Genomic DNA, 20,589 nt, shown 5'->3' with positions numbered 1-20,589 from the left:
GGTTTGTTTTGTACAATATAAACCCAATTTGGTTTTAAGTTAAAAAAATGTAGCCGTAATTAATTTGAAACATTGAGAAAATATCTGAGGGGGACAATTTTAGTCTACTTTTTCTCCCCACATTTCTGGTCTAATTAAAAACAAATTCACAAAAAAAGATAAATGCCGGATCTGCTTGAAAACACACTTTGCAAATGGTGATATGATATATATATTATTTTTTTATTAAGCTCCATTTGTGGCATTTTTGACAGCGCGGCGATAGCTTAAAAGCGTCATTATGTTGTGTTTGCTGGCAAAGGCCAAGGTAATATGCATCACAAGCTCGCCGCCATAGTCATTTCACATCGTAGACACGGCAGAAACCTTGACAAAGACAAAACAAACAAAACCAGAAAAAGGGAATGATTTTGCTCCCGCTAAAAGCAGGTTACTTTAAAATAACCCTGACACCCACGTGCACTCACGCCGACGCTGCTGCTGCTGCATCCCCTGAATGCATCGTACAGCTTGTTCTGCATGTTTGTGGTCATCGGTTTGTAGCAAAGTTTTGTGCCACAAACCGCATAATGCAATTCATTTTACACTTGACAAACTGTCACAATTTACCTTTCAAATAATATCAAGCTACTAAAACATTGACAAATTCTCTAATAATGTAAATGGGTTTTAATATGCATTCATATATGTAACAGATTCAAAAATCAAAAGCCAGAAGCTGACTAATGAAGAGCTGCCGGTAAAATACGAATTTGTTTTGTTTTGTTTTTATGTTTATAATCCGGGGATGTCCAACTCTGTTTGGCTCTGGGTTCGGATCAAGACTTTCTGTCCTGAGAGGGGCCAGATGTGTAAAAGAATGTCAGCTCTAATTCTCTACCTTTTTTTTTTTTACAGTATTACGGTGTGCTCTATCTTCAGCCTACATCAGTAACCTACCGTAGCTAGATCACGGAATTACAATCACGGAAGACAAGACTCTTAGCTAGACACAACACATTTGTTCACAAACAATGGAGAAACACATTTTTATGTTTGGCATTTAGTTAGTGTGTAAAAAGGAAAAGTGTGAAGCACATTGTAAAGCGCTTTGGGAGGTCTTCATTGACTTGAAAAGCGCTACATAAATGCAGACCATTCCATTCCACATGTGGACTGGTTTATTTTAACTGTGTGTGACAGTTTTACACCTGAACCAATTCAAGAAACTATAAGAACTCAACACTGCCCTTTAGCGACCGGAGAGAGCATGTGGTTTGCATTTATTTAAAATATCATAACTTATGATAGAAATGATATAGAGACTCGCTTCTTTTACTTGACACTCAGAAAATTATGGCGGTCCGGATTAAATCCTCCAAAGGCCAAGATCCAGCCATGGGGCCATATGTTTGATGTGCCTGTTATAAACAGTTAAAAATTGTATTGTTTCTTCATAGCAACCCGAAAATTTAGGTTGTGATGTTCGTAAAGGAAAAATAAACCATAGTTGGCCGAAAACACCCACTTCCTCCTCCACCAATAAATTATGAAAATTCAGCTGCTTCCGACTTGGTCCCTCAAATCAAGGTGAATGGTCAGGCTCGGGCTAGTACGGGCTTTATTACTCGCAGGCCCGGCTGGATTTTTCTAGGCCCGATTTTACCTATAGTCAAAATATTTTTGGGAATGTACATAGCTGGGCGGGCATAACTTGCTTGGTACTTGTAGACCACCGACGTATCTTGACGGCTCTTTTTCGGCTTTTTTGTTCAACGCTCGATTCCTATCGACTGGAAAGACACGCCATTTTCGAGATAAGGAGAGATTGTAAATCGATTGCATCGACGTCCCTCGCCATTTTGCTCCCCGATTCCCTCGTTTTTCTGCAATTTAACCGGCTGAACACAATGCTCTCTGCAAAGCAACCCACCCCCTGACGGCACTGCCGAGACGATGCTCAGCCGATAAAAAGAGGGACACTGTCGTGCATTGTGGGCGAGATAAAACGCAGAGCAATGACATCACCGCTTCAAGGTTGAAGTTTAAATGCAGGGCTGTTCACTTTTATTCGTTTGGCGCCATCCCTCCCCCGTAATTTTCACTTTTTATTCACTGCCTTTCTCCCGACTGACTGCTGACTGTTAATGGTTCACGCCTGTTACAAGATATTAAGCTCAGAGTGGCCTGCAAAAGCCAATTATGTTTGCAATGGGTGGTTGGGGGGAGGCAAAATTCCCATGTTTGCTTTACTGAATGTTTTGAAGGAATCTACTGCCCTCAGGTGGCTCAGCGATGCAGTTACAGTTTGCTCAGTGTGGACTATGTGACTCATCCTTCTATTTGGCTTCATTTTAGAGTTGTGGGTGTACCACAGTTTGGGCGCGTTACTTAAAAATATAATGAGTTACAGTCAGTAGTTATCTCATTAAAGTAATTCTGTTACCCCCCCCCAAATCACTGACACCCAAAAGAGTGCGTTACTCTGAATGTAACTTTTTAGTTACAAATTACCGTATGTACTTGCATTGAAGCCAATCACCTAAATCTGCTATAAATTGACCACATAAAATAAATAGAAGAAAACCCTTCATATATTTGGCTTTTGAAATCTTAAGAGCTTGCAAACAAAGACTTAGCCGAAAAAGTTCATATCCATTTTTCTCTAGGCTTCAATCCACTCCAAGATTGCCCCCTCCATTTCTAGGGTATATCCAAGACTTTTTCACTCTGGGCATAGTGTACTGCATATCTTTCAGATTTAATTTCCCCCCTATTTTCCGGTCCGGAGCCTTCGCTCTGAAAAATCTGGTCTACGAGTGATCCCAAGAGCCTAGAAGAGATCCGCAGGTTCGAGAGTGTTATCCATTCGGGCCCCAGTGCTGTTGAATGCTCTTCCCCCTGAGATTTGATCTGCGACCTCATGAGTCAAGGAGGAACCGTTAGCAAAGAACGTAAACATTTGTGGTTTGATTTCAATGAAACGGAGTGTCACAGCTTGTTGTAAATGACAGTTGAGCAGTGTTCTCGTTTGCCCGCATCCTAGACGCATCATTTTTGCTGGGGACGCATAGTCTCAAATCAACATGCATCCCCGGGACGCAACCTTTTTGCCACGAAATTGTCATTATTACCCGATTACTTTTTTTTTAACAAAGATTTACTGCACTCCAAACTTTTCTTCAGGCAGATCCGCCATTGTTGTTTTGGTCTCGCGGTTCGAGTTTTCGTCTGTACGCCGATCTCGGCCAACGAGATCTCGTTGTGTAGTGAAAGGAAGTCCGTCTTTTTTGGCTCAACTCGTTAAAAAAAGCCAGCTCTCAAACGGCACACTTCCTTTAATGATTGATATTACGAATTATGTTGTATAAAGAAGTTAAGAAAAAAAGGAAGTATAAAAGGAGAAAATAAAAAAAAAGACAGGTTTGTAGTTATTCCTTTAATCGGTATATTACCAACAGTGATTTGATGCAGAAAATGAATTAATAATTTGCTGATTAAAACTGGATGAATATGTAGATTTATATTATATATTTGTCGCCGATTTACGATTTCAACCTCGATAACACTAAATTTTGGGGACCCATAGATCTGTTTGGACCCATAGATTTTTGAGCATGCGAGTCCCCGGGACGCATCACTTTTCAGAGGTAAAATGAACACTGGTTGAGTTACAATATTTTATTGAAAACGCATTAGAAGTACTTGTTATGGAGAAAAGCAATTGTGTTTACCGAATGTGTTCGTTTGAAACACGTTAGTCCTGACACTGGCAGCAGTATAGTTTATATGGGGAGAAAAGAGATTACTAAAATGGTCGCCAGCGAATAAGGGCTTACATTTGAAAAAAAACAATGCATGTACAATGAAAATCCATCCATCTGCACCGCTTATCCTCAGTAGGGTCGCGGGGGTGCCGGTGCCCATCCCAGCTATTTTCGGGCAGTGGGTAGGGGACACCCTGAACTGGTTGCCAGCCAGTCGCAGTGGACACAGGGACAGACACTCATTCGCTCATTCCCACATAGGAATAATTTGACCCGGCCAATTAACCTGAAATGCATGTTTTTGGAATGTGGGAGGAAACACACGCAAGCACGGGGAGAACATGCAAACTCCACACAGGAGGTGCAGTCTCATGACCTCAGAATTGCGGCACACACGCGCTAACCACTGTGCCGCCGTGCTGCCATTATGAAAATCAACAATTGTATTTAGGATTCCATTTAAAAATACTTTTGCATATGAATGATAAAGTTTGACTGAGAATTAAATGTGCAACCATTAATTGCTGAACTCGGTCACGGCCAGCACACAATATTTGAAAGAGGAAAAAACAATTTACAGTATTGCCCCATTTTTAGAATTCATAATTTTCTGATTGAATAATCAAAATACTAATGTTCATTATAAGTATTATTTTTCTTATTTTAGTTTAAAGAAAATCTTAAATTATTCTAAACAATTTACCTTTTGCTATGAATCTTTGCTCAATTAAAGTATTATCTTTCCATTTGTGTACAAAAACAAATTAAAAATACAGTATTAGAACGACCTATGTTTTCTATAAGTCCGCTAGATGTCGCCAAAGCACGGGGCACTCGCAAAGCACCCTTTATAGCTGTATTTGCGAACTACGATTGATCAATCAGAGAACAGTGAGGAAACCCATCCCATTGATATTTGACTATAATTAATTTTAAGGCAATATGATAGTAGATAAATACTATAAAAGATTAAATCTTAGTAAAGGAAAAAAATATATAGGAAACAAAACCTACAACAGTTTGCTAATTGAATCGCACATCTCTGAAGCATAATTCTATTGTGAGCCTCCAAAAAGAACCCCAGACCTGGCCCCCGTGAAAATGTTTTTTTTTTCTACCATGCGGCCCCTGGGGTAAAATGATTTTGAGACCCCTGGTATATAAGAAGCCCTTTAGTGTTTATAATCCGCCTTTTATAGTATGTTAGAAACATTATTTGACACAGGCAACTTTCTTTATGAGGTCACGTCCCCATCACTTGTTCTCTACTTCAGTGGTCATCTTGCTACATGTTAACATGTACCTCTATGAGCTAGCTTCTTCAAAAGCGTCCTGAGGCGTAGCAGGCCAGAGGAAGACACGTCATAGGTGCTCAAATCTGCCCCAGCCAGCTCCTCGCATCTCCCGAAGACTCCATCTGTGCAACAGAATAAAAACGTGAAAGTGTGCAGACAGAATTTCAAAACGAGACTTCCCTATGATGTGACATTTTCTCCCGATAAGCACCTCCTTTGGCGATTGTGATGACTTTATCAAGGGGTTGTGTTGGTGGAAAGGAGGGCGGGGGGTACTCTTCTAATCTCGTACATCAGCCTGGCTCGATTCGGGTCGCTAGGCAACCTGAGCCAACTCTATGTATTGGATGAGCCTGCCGCCTGGGACTTCTACAAGCAGTTTAAATGTAATAAAGACGAGTATAATTTCATCCGCCTGACGGGATGAAAATGGATTGTCACAAAATTAAAAATAAATAAATAAAATAAAAACAGCAACAAAAAAAACGAATAAAAACATAGTAACTACATAGTACTTACTGTTTTTTCCTACTATAAAAGTGCACCTGAAAACTCGAAATTGGCAAAAAAATTGACATTGCGCTATAACCCAGGCGGCATTATACAACGCAACATACAGTGGATAAGATTGGAAATGCACACAGAATTTATATGTGTGTGTTACTACATAACGTTTTACGGTACACTAGCGTATCTGTGCCATGATTGTTCAATCGATAAAAAACCCCGACCAAAGTTGCAAAGCATTGCATGCAACGTGTCGTGGAAATGAGAGCTTTATGGCTAGACCACTACTGATACAGATAACATGCAAAAAGGGATTCCATTTTGTTATCACACTATTTTTTTCATTCACGGTGCCAGAAACAAATGTTAATGAATGAAATAAACAGGAATAAGTTATGTCAGATTCATCATCAGTTTATTCATATATCAGGCAAACTTTTTTTTCCCCCATTCTCGAACATTCGTTTATGGCAACGTGAGTAAAAATAGTGCGTCATCGGTTAGGTTTCAGCGCTCTCAATTTCCTATACAATGTTTTGCGATTAAGGTCAATGACATTTATCAATACTGTATGTGAAAATACGCAATGGTTATATACGAAAAATAACAGTATCTCCTACTGTAGTTTTTATACCATGCATCTTATAGTCCAGTCCACCTTATATATGAAAAAAGTATGACAAGACTATTTTTAAAGGGTGCACCTTATGGCTTTTAATTAATCATTTTTATTTGTTATCTGTTTAACTTCTAATCTTTTACTGTATAATACTTTATTTTTAGAGACTGCCTTTCCTTGAGTAAGTAAGGGTACCACACAACGCTATTATATTCTATTTTATTACATATTTTTATGTTTTACTACGCAGTTGTTTATATTTTTCATTTCTGTTTTTATATTTTAGTGTTTCTTCAATTGGGGGTATCACACTGGTACGGTGTGGTTCAATGGCTTGAATTCAGAGGCCATTGGCTCCAATCCCTATCAGTGTGGATAAGCCTCCCACAGGTCCCTTTCCTCACATGGTGAGTCTGTGCCTTGCCATAGTCATATCATATTTCATCTCTATCACTACTTATTATTGATTTGATTTTGACAATTGTGTGCGCATGTTTATGAGTTGTTTAGGGTTTTAGGGGCGGGAGAGGGTTGGTATAATAGTGGGGATTTTACAGTCTTGTGTATGCTGTGTTTTTATACAGCACTTTAAGTGGCCATTTTTTTGCCTGAGAAATGCTTTACAAATAAATTTGATTTGATTTGATTTATAATCCGGCGTCCCTAATAGTGGGGAAAATACAGTACATGATAAAGATCATTCCATCAAACTGGTATCTCTTCATAGTAAGTAACACAAAGTGTTGTGAACCCTGCCATATAGTGTTTAATATTCGATTAGCCACTGAACTCGTGAGCTTACAGAAAGATATTTAATTTTCTTCAAATTTCTCCTGAGACTCTTTGGCTTTCTACTTTTATAAGCTCAATTCCAGTGGATAGCGTTAAGTGTTACCTCCCCAAAGTGCACAACCCGGACAACTTATAAACAATTAACCAGCAGTGTTTTATTGATTTTGTGGTCAACTCTCTCCCATCGCCCAGGGGCATTAAAGCCCACACTGTACGGGAAATGCAAATGCTCTAGCGGGTGTTGGTATTGATCACAGCTTTGAATCCATTCACCTGTGTTGAAAGTAATTTTAAAATAAAAAGTGGAAAGGAATTGCAGGGCTTTACATAAAATCAGAGTTTTAAATTTAGATACATAAAAGCTCGAGTTAGTAAAAAAAACAGCCATCCCAATTAAAATTTTCTTACACATTTATATTTTTTTTAAATACATTTTTCAAACTCAGGTCAATCTTTTAATATGTGGGAAATAACTCCCCTAAAATTGTGTATTTTTATTTATTAGTCAAATCCCCAACATTGTATCACATAGGCATGAAATTGGGCTTAAAAAGCAACTCATCTCAAACCAAGTATTGAAAGTGACAAACGTTATGGCTATGATTCAAATCAGCTATTGACAACTATGAACAACACACCAACATAAACTTTACAATGTATTTATTGTATGTCCTTTTAATGTCCGATTCATCATCAATATACCAAAGAGTTGCTTCCCTCGTCATGTTTTTTGGCATTTTTTTGTATCTTTCAGGACAACTTTGTTTCATTCTCAAACATTCTTTTCTGGTACCATCCATCCATCCATTATCTGCACCGTTCATCCTCAGTAGGGTCGTGGGGGTGCTGGAGCCCATCCCAGCCATCTTCGGACATTGGGCTGGGGACACCCTGAACTAGTTGTCAGCCAGTCGCAGAGCACACAGAGACAGACAACTCACTCGCTCAGTCACACCTAGGGACAATTTAGACCGGCCAATTATCCTAACATGCATGTTTTTGGAATGTGGGAGGAAGCCAGAGTGCCCAGAGGAAATCCACGCAATCACGGGGAGAACATGCCAACTCCACACAGGAGTTTCGATCTCATGACCTTAGAACTGTGCCACACGCTAACCACTGTTCCGCCGTGCTGCCTCTCTAGTACCAGTATAAAAATAATGTGATGATGATATCAAATTTAATGTGCGTTACACGAACAAATACAGTGCTCCTGCCTCCGCAAACTATACTGATTATCAATCAAATGCACCACCTCAAAACTCAGATTAAATCTGTGAAAATCTCTCAAGACAAAAATACATGTAAAATTCACCTAAGTCATCTTTTTTTGACTTAAAAACTGTGAATTTATCCTAAAGGTGAGAATTGAATGCCTGAAAAAAGGTCCATCTAAATTAGATATTTATTTGGATTGTTTTAAACAGAATAAGCTGGTAGTAGTTTTGTTTAAAATTGTGGTCAACATTGTTGGAAAAAAAGGGTGTGGGTCTGAATTGAATCAACTCAAAGAAATTGTCTCATTCTTAAAAGCCCCCCCAAAATGGCGTTTTACATTCGTTTCTTTAAAATAATGAAATAAAATAATAATTTGAATAAATCATAAAATGCTCGATTGATCAAAGTATTGGTTAATTTTTAACCTTAATGACAGTAAACTAAATAAATTGTACTGTTGAATCCGGAATCAATATTACGCTAACAGGTTGTTAACATGCTAGCTGCAAGCATAAGCACCAGAATGAACCTTCAAGTTGTTTTTTAGAAATAACCTCAATTACATCCGAGACACAAGAATCCGATGATTTAATAAGCAGCACATCATCAATCACACGAACGCAGACAGCTCTCTTTATCTGCGCTCGACATCACAGTCTGTCTGGTCTCATTGATTGTGTTGTACGCAACGTCTCTTAAAAAATCATCGCTTGTCTCCGGTACAAACAAATATAAATTTGAAGATTAAAGCAGTCATCAGCGAATGAAAATGTCTTTAAAAATCAACATGAAGTGAGTGAGCAAAGGGCGTTCCCTGACATGACCGTCCGAAAGCCCCGTTGCCGTGGAAACCCATCACACCAAATATTGAACGTGTTAGGTCATTTTCAGTCTGGCTCAGTCTTTGGCAAACAAGGAATAATATTTTTTTGTGTGTGTGACATCAATGTTGCGTTTCAGGGACGTAAAATGGCAGACCCCAGTGATGTTGGGTTGCTGGGCAACCAAAGTAGATCTTGCTGCATCTTTATCATCGGCGATGTCACTGAAAACGCAACTACAAAAAACGGCAGCCTACAAATTGGGTTTGTTTGTACGTGGCTTTTCAGGAACAGCACGGAAAAACAGCATCAGTCATTAATTAACAAAAGGAAACAGTAAACTAACACAAAAAATGTACAATACTATAATGACAATACTTAAAACATATGCCCCTGTTCCACTTTTTTTCCTGGCAGAACAGACATATTGAAAATTCAACAAGAAAAGAGAACTTTACCCCACAAATGAAAATGTTTTGAATTCATGTAAACAAGGTACATTTTTGAGGTCATTTTTTTTAATTGTAAGCAAAAGCATTGACAGATTTAACTAGGTACATTTTACAATCGAGCGGTTTTATCCATCGTATCAACCTCAATTAGCCCAGTTTAGTATTGTATTTTTAGCTTGAAATATGTCATACACGAACTTATATTTATTTTTTACTAAATATAGGTTTCGTACACTTTTTTTATGGTGAAATTTAAGCACTTAGTGGGACTTTCAAAGCCAATTTTCCATTTTCTCCCGTAAAATTCAACGAATAAATCATACATTATTATATTGTTTATAATAACAGTTAAAGATTAATTGTCATAATCATTATACTTATTATTGATCCCACCAAGACTAATAATGTATTTAAGGCGGGTCCAAGCCAAGGAAAGTCAATTTGTCTTAAGTTTAAAGGAGCTGTACAGAAGTTGGTACTTATTTATGCTCAGCCACTAGCTCCTGGCTTGTGTCCTCATTGTAGCCTTTGTCAGCTTAATCATGATGCATGTGCAAGTACGTGCATTTCTAAGACACACTCTGATAATTGGGCTTTTTTCATCTTTCATTTAATTTTTCTCAATTCAATCCCTTGTCCATCGAGTTAGACTGTCGAAAAAAATGGCAACAAATTTAAACATTTACAAGCACTTCACCCAAAATTCTAGCACTTTTCAAACCTTGAAAACAACAATAAATCTCAAGCATTTTCAAGGACTTCAACCACCCGTACGGACCCTGTAAATATCATTACAACCAATTAATGCTTTATAAATATAATGATGGATTAATAATATATATGCATATATGAAAAATTTCTGAATAATTACAGAAATACTGATATTAATATTCAACCATTTCAGGGTGTCCCTCTGCCCGAAGATAGCTGTGATGGGCTCCAGCATCCCTGCGATAAGCGGCGCAGATGATAATGGATGGATGGATAATATTAATATTTTTACACCTTTATTATATTATACCCTAAAATATAATGCCATAATCTCCAAATTATTTTTAAAAAATGAATTAATTTATTGTACACTATTATTTTCATTTCACAGTCGAGTAACTCTTAAAAATGTTCAACATTTTTATTTGCAGGGTTTATTACTGACAAAAGTTTTTTTGATAAGCTAGTAATAGTGATTGGAATTTTTTATTTATTTTGGTTTTGTTCTTATTCGAAATAGCCTATTACTATCAAATTTATGCTGTACTTTGCCTGATCTAGTATTGATTGTTTTGTCATTGAACGTTTCATATTATTAATTTTATGCCATTTTCTTATCTTTAAAAATATCTGAATTCCATATGAAGGTACTCACCATTGACACAGAATTCGTAAGCTTGACAGAGGTCGTCCTCGAACAAGCAACCTGAAAAAAAACGAAATAAGTAGTGCATTATTTGTTTTATATTTCAATTAAAAACATACTTTGATGTCAGATTCAGATTCAGATTCAGATCTACTTTATTGTCATTCTAGTACACGTGTATACAGAACGAAATGTCGATGCATCTGACCCCCACAGTTTCCTTGAATGTACAGATATAAATAATGTTGTATTGTATTTTGGCTACGTGTAGTATTTTACCATAGTGCCGATAGTGCAAGAAGAGTAGCTAACCAGATGTGCTATATGGGCAGTCAGGTTAACAAGTCAGGTACACAGTAACATTAACACTGTAACAATAACGCTGTAATTACAATAGTGCAGAGAGCAATGTGCAAGGAGTGGCAAGCTATAAAAAAAACTGCCAGTAGTGCAAAAGTCAGATTAGCAGCCGTTTAGATTTAAGTTAACTATATGTTAGATTGACCATTTAACAGTCTAATGGCCAGGGGGACAAGACTATTGCGGAGCCTGGTGGTCCTGCACCGCACACTGCAGTACCTCTTCCCAGAGGCTAGCAGAGTGAATGTTTTTTGCATGGGATAGGCAGTGCTTCTGGCCAATGTCCTGAATGGAGTGTCATTAAAAAAGGTAAAAAAACGAATAGCTGCTGACTGGCTAGAAAATAGAGTAGATATTTTTGAAAAGTGCTTAAAAATGCACACTTGAGTAAAAAAATCAAACGCCCGGAGTGGTTTTTAATTCTTAATTTGCATATTGTAGAGCGGCAGGCCTACTTTACCTCCTTATCACTTTTTGCCTTAATTCAACCGAAGAGCACGTCAGCTCTCAATATTAATCACGACCTTCCATTAAATAAAGCGTCAAACCGATCAAAGACACATCCTCTTTCCCCGACGCCACGGCAGAAATGATTACAAATCGTGCCTTTCAATTAAAATGTAATTTTGGTTGATGCTGCTGATTAGATATAAAGAACGCAGGTGGACAAACAATTACCCAGTCAATAGCTTAATGACACATCCAGACTAAAACAATGTCCACACAATGCCAGAGTGACTAAATGTGAATTTCCCTTCGGGGATGAACAAAGTATCTATCTATCTATCTATCTAATCAGGAAGAACGGGAGATTTCCCGAAGGAGCGCCTCATGTCAAGGTGGAGTTTGGGCTGGCTGGATGAGAAAATGATTTTAACGTGTATACTATCTAACCTTACACGTGCATTCATTCTCTAGTCAGCTATTTGGCCACATTTAGCGGAACCCCAACATCGTACCAGATAGAGTGAGTTTTACCATCTGGGGGCAATTCTCCCCTCACAAATTGTTTGGCCAACCACTACTTGTTCTTTCTCTAGCTGTGAAATAAACACAGAGCAGCGCAAATTATATGATTCAGGTACAATGGAGGGCAAAAATAAGATAGGTGGGGCTTAAAAAGCCAGGAATAGAAACACATTAAAAGAGGGACTGTCATTATTCATTTCACTCATTATGCACTTTTTCCCATCATCTGTGTTGTGCTATGTGTTTGCAGAATTTAGCAGAAAACACCATTTACCGAGTAGCTCCTCTCAATCACATAAGCTCGTAGTGTCGGGATTGCCATCTCTTTTTTGAGAAGCGTTTTTTTCGGTTTGGCTCAATAAAATTATTTAAAGGATACAATTCATTTATTGGACACTAAGCCTCCTCGGAACGTTTTTGTTGATTTTATAAATATATTAAAAATATTATGTGACATTATGCACATCATTACTTTGGGGGGGACAAATAAAGCTAAAAATGGAAGAAAAAACAACAATGAAAACAATTAAACAACAGAAGAAAAAAACAAAATAAACGTAAAAATGGAGAAAAAAAGAAGGAAAAAATGATGAGGGAAGAAAAAGAAGGTAAAAGGCCAGAAGAATCAAAAGAATGCAAGGAAAAGTACAAAAGAAAGTAAAAGGAAGGTAAAAGGTGTCAAAAAAAGAAAGGGGAATGAGGGTAGAAAAAAAGCTTGGGGGAAAGGGGAAAGAGATAAAAAAGGTAGAAAACAAGAAAAAGCTCTGCTTTAAAATGTGTGAAAACTAGACTAAGAAGCTCCCTGTCTCAGGAAAATTTGAAGGCCTTTGCAGAGATCTGAGCTTTACTTAGGAGGATGTTGATGTTTTCAATAGCCTACTAAGACACTAAGACAGTGGGCTGAAGCTGGAGTCCAGGTATCAAAAGCCACAGTTCACAGACGTGTCCGGGGAATGGGCTACAATAGCCGTATTCCCATGGTCAAGCCACTTCTGAACTCAAGACAACGGAAGAAGCGTCTGACTTGGGCTATGGAGAAGAAGCACTGGACAGTTGCAGAGTGGTCCAAAGTCCTCTTTTCAGACGAAAGCAAGTTTTGCATTTCATTTGGAAGTCAAGCCGCCAGAGTCTGGAGAAGGGCTGGAGAGGAGCAAAATCCAAGTTGCTTGAAATCCAGTGTGAAGTTCCCACAGTCAGCAATGGTTTGGGGAGCCATGTCAGCTGCTGGTGTTGGTCCACTGTGTTTCATCAAGTCCAGAGTAAATGCAACTGTGTACCACGAGATTTTAGAGCACTACATGCTTCCATCTGCTGAAAAGCTCTATGGAGATGAGGATTTCATTTTCCAGCATGATCTGGCACCTGCCCACAGTGCCAAAACCACCAGTAACTGGTGCACTGACCATGGCATCACTGTCCTTGATTGGCCAGCTAATTCCCCTGACCTGAACCCCATCGAGAATTTGTGGGGTATAGTTAAGAAGAAGATGAAAGACACCAGACCTACAAATGCAAATGAGCTGAAGGCCGCTATCGAAGCATCCTGGGCATAAATAACACCTCAACAATGCCACAGGCTGATTGCCTCCATGCCACGCCGGATTGATGCAGTAATCCGTGCAAAAGGATTCCCAACCAAGTACTGAGTGCATCAATGGACATTTTCAAATGTTTGATTTAGTTTTGCTGTTATAAAATTATTTTTTTACTTTGTCTGAGGAAGTATTCTAATATTTTGAGATAGGATTTTTGAGTTTTTTTCAGCTGTAAGCCAAAATCAGCAATATTCAAATAATAAAAGGCTTGAAATAGTTCAGTTGATGTGTAATGAATCCAGAATGTATGACATTTTTGTTTTTTTAATTGCATTACAGAAAATAAAGAACTTCATCACAATATTCTAGTTTTCTGAGACAGTCCTGTATACCTGGATTTCCTCCTAATAATAATGCATCATAAGAGCTTGTTGCTGTTCCATTCATTCAAATTTCTCCCCTATAGCTAAGTGGCTTTGGGTATAAGACTCCCAGGCTGAAAAAGGCGCCCATTCCGGCCTTGTGTCCAAATACCAAATGGTCAAAACATCACAACCAAGAAACACATTGAGGACAAAGGCTGCAACAACGCATCGATAAGTGTTGGCAACTAATTTCAGCAACAATTTGTTGCAATTTATGAGCCACTAAGCACATTGAATCAATGCAAATACATGCATAGAAATTTGTTAATGATTTGGAGTGTCGTAGTACCACTTCGGTCTGGCAGAGAGTGCCTTGAGACAGTTTTGATTAAAAAAAAGGCTTCCACATTTTTTTTAATATTACTATTTTTTTTTATTTAAAAATTGCATGAATGCAAACAAAATTGGCAAGAAACAGTCAAACACTGCAAAGTTAACACTTTTTAGGGAGCAGACAGTACTGCAGAAATACAGAGTGGGGAAAAAAGGGGTTAAATAAAATAAAGTAAAAAGCTAAATAATAATTATTGCATCTTCAACTCAACACAGGGAAATATTCTTAGGCATATTATATATCATTTTCACATTAAGAATGTTTATCATATTCAAAGATTTAAACAAAAACAAAAAAAAACGTTTGTAGACAAAATTATGAAAAGTGGGTTTACATTTTTTGATTTTTTTTTGTGGATGAAACATTTTGCTACACATAAGATGAAATTGATTGCTCTTCATTTTGTTTTGTAGGATACATTCAACTGTATTATGATCTTTGGATAAGGTGGTAGAGAAAGAGTCTTACACATTTGCAGGTGTATAGCATACACTTGTATGTATTTTGTTTATTGTTAAGGTTTTTGACAGACACTTGGATTTTTTACTGTTTTATATTTATATTTTTTTGTTGTTTTGTGCACTATTTTTCTATCCGTCCTAAACTTCAAAATTTGACTGAACAAAAAAATTAAAAATTTGATTTTTGAATATTTTGATCGAAAAGTCAATCGGCATTCAACGAAGATTAAAATAATCATTAGTTCCGGCCGGCCCTATTGAGGACCCGACCGCTTTCCAAAATTCCCTTGCAGGTCGCTCTCCGCCAGCCCGCCCGGCAACAGAGGGGCCATGAATTAAAGATGGCTAAGTCACCACGGCAACAGTGTGATCAGAAATAGCGATTTTAAACCCGAGCCAGGCCCAAATCAAACCTAGCAGGGATATCAATTATGCACATTGGATTTTAATGATGAACAGAAAAAAAATCCTAAATTGTGTTAAAAAATGTTCTGATTCTCTTGCCCAATTTGATACAACGTTGTTTTATGATTAGAGTTAGACAACACATGTTTCTGGAGTGTAGTCGTTTGCACATTTGCCTAAAATACGATAGATAGGTCCTCTGTTCAAGACCGGATTAAAACATGGAGAGGGATGGGCACCACCACATGGAGAGGGATGGGCACCACCAGACTGTTCTTGCCCAAGGCACACCACAGGAAATGGTGTCCTCACAACCCTAGTGGTTAAGGGATCTAACCAACCAACTATTAGACAACCCATTTGTGAGTGGTTTTAATCAAATGATGCAATTTTGTTGTTTTTAAGGGTAGCGTATAATCTTGCAAAAACAAAATTGTATTTCTCCATTTTGTAGAATAAAGCCTAAGTTGTTTTATTTTCAGATTGAATCGTTTCTTGTACATGATTCAACAATTGTTTGTTTGTTTGTACATGATTCAAATTGAATCGTTTCTCCGGCGCCGTCACGAATGGCAGCCACTCCAGCAGCTCCCGTGTTATTTTCGATTGTTCTCAGTTATTTTCGACTGTTCTCAGCTTAGGGATGCTGCTGGAAAAGTGAATTTCCCTTCGGGGATGAATAAAGTATCTATCTATCTATCTATCTATCTATCTATCTATTTTGGATAACCACGTTGTTGTTTTTTTGGTGTTATTAAAAAAAATAAATTAAAAAAAACATTGAAATTATATTTGCAGAACCTTTTTTTAATTTAGCTTGATATTTTAAAACCCATTTGAACATTTTAAAAATAGTGGGGTAAATTTCGGCAATTTTGGACTAGGATTCCTTTTTAGTATGAATAATGTTCGAATAATGATAATATTAATTATACAAATTTTTGAAAACAGCAAAGCTCAGGTCTGCAGGTCATTGCCGGCTTGTGATAAAGCAGCAGAGCAGTCAGCATTATAAGGGACTTTTCTCACCCCAGCCACCACCTCTTTGACCCTTGCCCTCTGGTTGGTGCTACAGGTCCCTTAAAAACGGGACAAAGCAGGTTAGAGACAATTTCTTCCACAGGGCAATCACCATCCTAAACATGTGCTCAAAACTGAGCATACAGTATTATATAGTGTATCTTAAAGACTTATTTGGGAATGGTTGTTGCTGCTATTGTTATTGCTTTACAATACTTTTGAATATACAGAGACCCCTTGCTACTTCGCGCTTCAATTATTGCTGGTTCACTCCTTTGCGGATTCTTAAATGAATTGATGTTTTCTTTGTTGCCATTAATATCAACCCATCATGCATTGTAGAAAGCGCTCCAAGTGTTCTCTGTTTTGGGCAGGTGTGATTTTCTGTGTGCCCGACCATAGTAGGCTGAGGTGACTCAAAACAAATTTGGCGCACGGCTACAGCTAGAGCTAGCTTCGAGCGGTGTGTTCATTAAAATAAAACTCATCAATCAAATTGGACACTTAGGAAAGTCAGGAGAACGCAAAGAAGTGCTGATCACCAGAGGGTGCTTCGTGGGATTATTATCGGGTTCAAGAAGCGACTCTGGCAACATCTGGGAAAGGGCAAGAGCGGTGCTCCAGGTCTGGCCTACTGCTAACGGCTAGGCTAAGAAATGTGTGAAGCCACCGCTAATGATCCTGTATCTTTCCCTCGCCAGGTCCATTAGCCAAGAAATTGATGACTTGGAGCCACAACTCGTGGGAAACCAATACATTCGGGATGGTTTTATTTTAAACATCGCTGAGATCTGTCTCCATGCTAGGACACCCGATGATAGCGTGCAGCTAACATACGGCTATCCGGCCGCTCTGTAAATTGCTTTCTTATACTGAAAACAGGAGCCCCCTAATTTAGTTTTCCGTTTTATAATGACAATAAAACCAAGGGTTCAAGCGTTTTGATTTCGACATGGGGGTCAAGGCGTTATAAAGCTCGGATCCCACAGGGGTGGAGAGGCGTGCGTGTTGAAGTGGGGGCTCTTCGCACATACCTGTAGCAGCATGTGCTTTTGACAAATGTCCTCTAATTTCCTTTTAATTTTGTATGACAAAAAAACTTAATTCAACAGCTGTTATGTGTCGTGTGTTATTTTTAGATCTAGAATTGTTTTTATGTGGGTTGATGAGTAGAAACGGGAAAATAACCCTACTATGGACTCATATTAATGGCTCTAAATGCTAATATTCAGAAGAGACTGAAGATATATTTCTTCTTGTTTGGCACATTTTAATTCATATTTTTGCGTATTTTTCAGATGTTCTGTGTTGTTTCAGGCTACATTGGTTAGGAGTTGAATTGTAAAAGTTAAATGTTCTAATACTTAAGAGGTATTTTATGGCACTGAAGAATACCGATTTGTATTTTTTTATTTTGTTGTGCTGTTTGTTTTACAGGGATTCTGTGTTGCTTAGCTTTAAAGTCACCAGCTCAGTAGCCTAGATGGTAGTGTGCCCGCTTTGAGACTGGGAGGTTGCTGGTTCGCGCCTCGACCGAGACATACCTAATTGGTATAATGGCGGCGCCCTCTGGCTGCGGCTGCATCGACTCGCTACAACGGGTCAGGTGTATCGACATTTCGTTCTGTGTACATTGTTACAAAGAATGACAATACAAAGGAAATTATTATTATTATTATTATTACTTAGAATAAAAAAGTTTGAATTAGTCGAGTTCACTGTAGAGTAGCAGTAGCATAATATAGAACATAAAACATTTTTATTCATTTATTTCTTGAATAGTTACCGTACATTATTATTGGTATTGTAATGGGAAAAGCAACAACAGAATCTGAAGAGCCATTTGGGAGCTGAGCTGAAAGAGCCGGTTCTCTGAAAATAACCAGAATTCCCATTTCTAATGGGTTACGTGTTACAATAACATACCTGTCAACTTCTACGTTTCCCCCATAGTTTTCTTCTTTTGTTTATTTCAAATTGTGTACGCCGTATAACATTTTTGCACTTGGAAAAAATTAAATTAAAAAAATTACGTTTATTTTTGTTCTACACAATCTGTCTTGCTTAGAATAATAAATAAGCCCTGTGTTGTGTTTGTAAGGTTTATCGTCACTTAATAAGGGAATTGCAATCAGTAATAAGGGAGCATCTCCGGGTACGCCCCCCAGGCTGTCCACCCACCGAGGCCTTACAAAGTGCTATGGGAAACACTATTTTTTCATCGCATTATTATCACAACTTGGGACAGAGCCTAAGAACTACATTGTAAATATGTTTTGCCTATTTATTCAGACAGTCTTTTATCTTATTTTTCTCTTTAAAGTCATTATTACACGTTTACCCTGGAGTGCCATGTCTAATCCAATTGCATACATTTTACATCAAATAGACAATAAAGACTATTCTATTAAACACATTCTAAACAAAGTGACCACATTTTTGGGTGAAGTGTCGTTATGTTTTGTCTATTGTATTTGTCAGGTAGGGTAATAAATAAACCCTGTGCACAGATATTGTTGTCAAAGAAACAATTTGTTTTTAGGGTGTGTCATGCAAAACAAATGGTAAAGGGTCTGCATTCAAGTCACTAAAGACCTCCAAAAGCACTTTACAATGTGTTTCACACTTACCAATTCACACACATTCACACACCAATAGCGTTGTCAGCCATCCGGGCACCTACCTGCTTATCGGGGGCATTAGGGGTTTTGTGTCTTGTTCAAGGACACTTCGACATTTAACTTAGAGGAACCAGGAATCGAACCTGTATCTCAGTCCCAAGACGAGCGTTCCTGCTTCTGCACTACTGCTGCCCCAAACCAACAAGTTTGGTCCAATTAAATCAAAAATTGACTTGGTCCTCTTTTTCTTGACTGTTTTCCAGTGTGAGTAATATGTCACAAAAGCAAAGGAGGTAACATCATCGCCACAAAGTCTTTTTTCCCACCCAAACATAAGAAAGCCATAAATGATGCAATGTGTAGTGTACGATATGATTCCAAAATATAGGTTCCGTTTCTGTTTTAGCAGCTATTATCAGTTTTGTCACATGCCTATGCACATCAATGCTGAGGTCCAGCTCATCTGTGATGAGCAAGATGATGCTTTACACGACAAAAAACCACAGCAACCAGAATGACGAAGGTGCTGGATATGAATCAATTCAATTTTATTTGTATGGCTCTTAATCACAAGAAGTCTAAAAGGGCAGCACTACAGAGTACTATTACACCCTCCCTTGATCTAAAACGTACATGAGGGTAGAACAAAGCGACCAAGAACAGCAAATGAAAACATCGATCAGGAGTCTGCCGATCGGATATATATCCCATATATAGTAAAACGTGACTAATTCAAGTTTTCTACTTCATTTTGGGATTAATTTTGTGTGAAAATGACTCATTAAATCATATATGGTTCTTTTAATGGCTACGCAAATATTTGGGTAATGAACATCAGAAGGCTTCTTCTGCTAATGGTAACCATGGAAACCAGTACTACATGTTTCATGTGGGTGAGCAAACCATTACCCAAAAATCTAGCCTGAAGAGGGATGGGCGCCATCAGGCTGTACTTAATACACACCACAGGTAGTGGTCCCCTGACAACCATGGCGGTTAAGGGATCTGTGGACTGTGAATATTATAGAAGTCTGTATTGGGCTAGCCTTGTAAAAATTGACGTCTTTATCAGTCTTTGGCAGACAATAAATGATAATAACTTAACCAAATCACAGAGGCTTTGCACCGGCAGTGTTCAAGCTGTGAAAAGCAAAGGATTTACAATAAAAGTTCTAACGAGAATTTGCCGCCTTTGGCTCTGCATCTGCTACTTCAGCTGTACACGGCGCTGCTGCAATGGGAACTGGTGGAGGATATTAATCACCCTGAAAGGAAACAGCCATGACGCCATCCATTACCACCGACGGATTAGCTCCCAGACTGGATGCGACAAGAGCCGACACAAGCTTTGACCCTTTTTTTTTCCGGGACCCCATGACTCATTGGTGATCCTCTTCTCGATACCGTAGGCTGTTTTCACACTGCCTGGATTTTTGCATGGAAGAGAGCACTTGCTGTTATTTTGCCAACAGCGCCTCCGAGGGAGGATATGGAAGCCAATGCCATTTTTATCCTTCAAACTTCTTCACACTCCTCCTGTTATCACACCAGCCGGAGCGGGAAGAATAGCACCGAAATGTGTGCTGCTATCAGCCGACCCGTTTTTTTCCATTTCCGTAACAATATATTTCTTTAAAAACATGGGACCGATT

At 38.3% G+C, this 20,589-nt stretch overlaps 1 protein-coding gene across 2 annotated transcripts in view; it reads right to left on the bottom strand.

The window, feature by feature from the left end:
* ptprn2 (protein tyrosine phosphatase receptor type N2) overlaps positions 1–20,589 on the bottom strand; it is a 200,874-nt gene that overhangs the window by 167,850 nt on the left and 12,435 nt on the right. The window contains exons 2-3 of one of the 2 annotated variants that reach the window (XM_088322837.1): positions 10,817–10,867; positions 5,050–5,163 (exon numbers count right to left, since the gene is read on the bottom strand). In XM_088322837.1, coding sequence (XP_088178963.1) covers positions 5,050–5,163; positions 10,817–10,867 — 165 coding nt within the window. The remainder of the gene's footprint in view (positions 1–5,049; positions 5,164–10,816; positions 10,868–20,589) is intronic. The other variant, XM_088322838.1, reaches the window with a different exon arrangement.

This window comes from Urocampus carinirostris, chromosome 18 (assembly GCF_059441175.1).
Source record: "Urocampus carinirostris isolate Australia breed hairy pipefish chromosome 18, RoL_Ucar_1.0, whole genome shotgun sequence".
In the NCBI taxonomy this organism is placed as follows: domain Eukaryota; kingdom Metazoa; phylum Chordata; class Actinopteri; order Syngnathiformes; family Syngnathidae; genus Urocampus; species Urocampus carinirostris.
The sequence above is the reverse complement of the archived record's forward strand: the minus strand, read 5'-3'. Positions and strand labels throughout refer to the sequence as shown.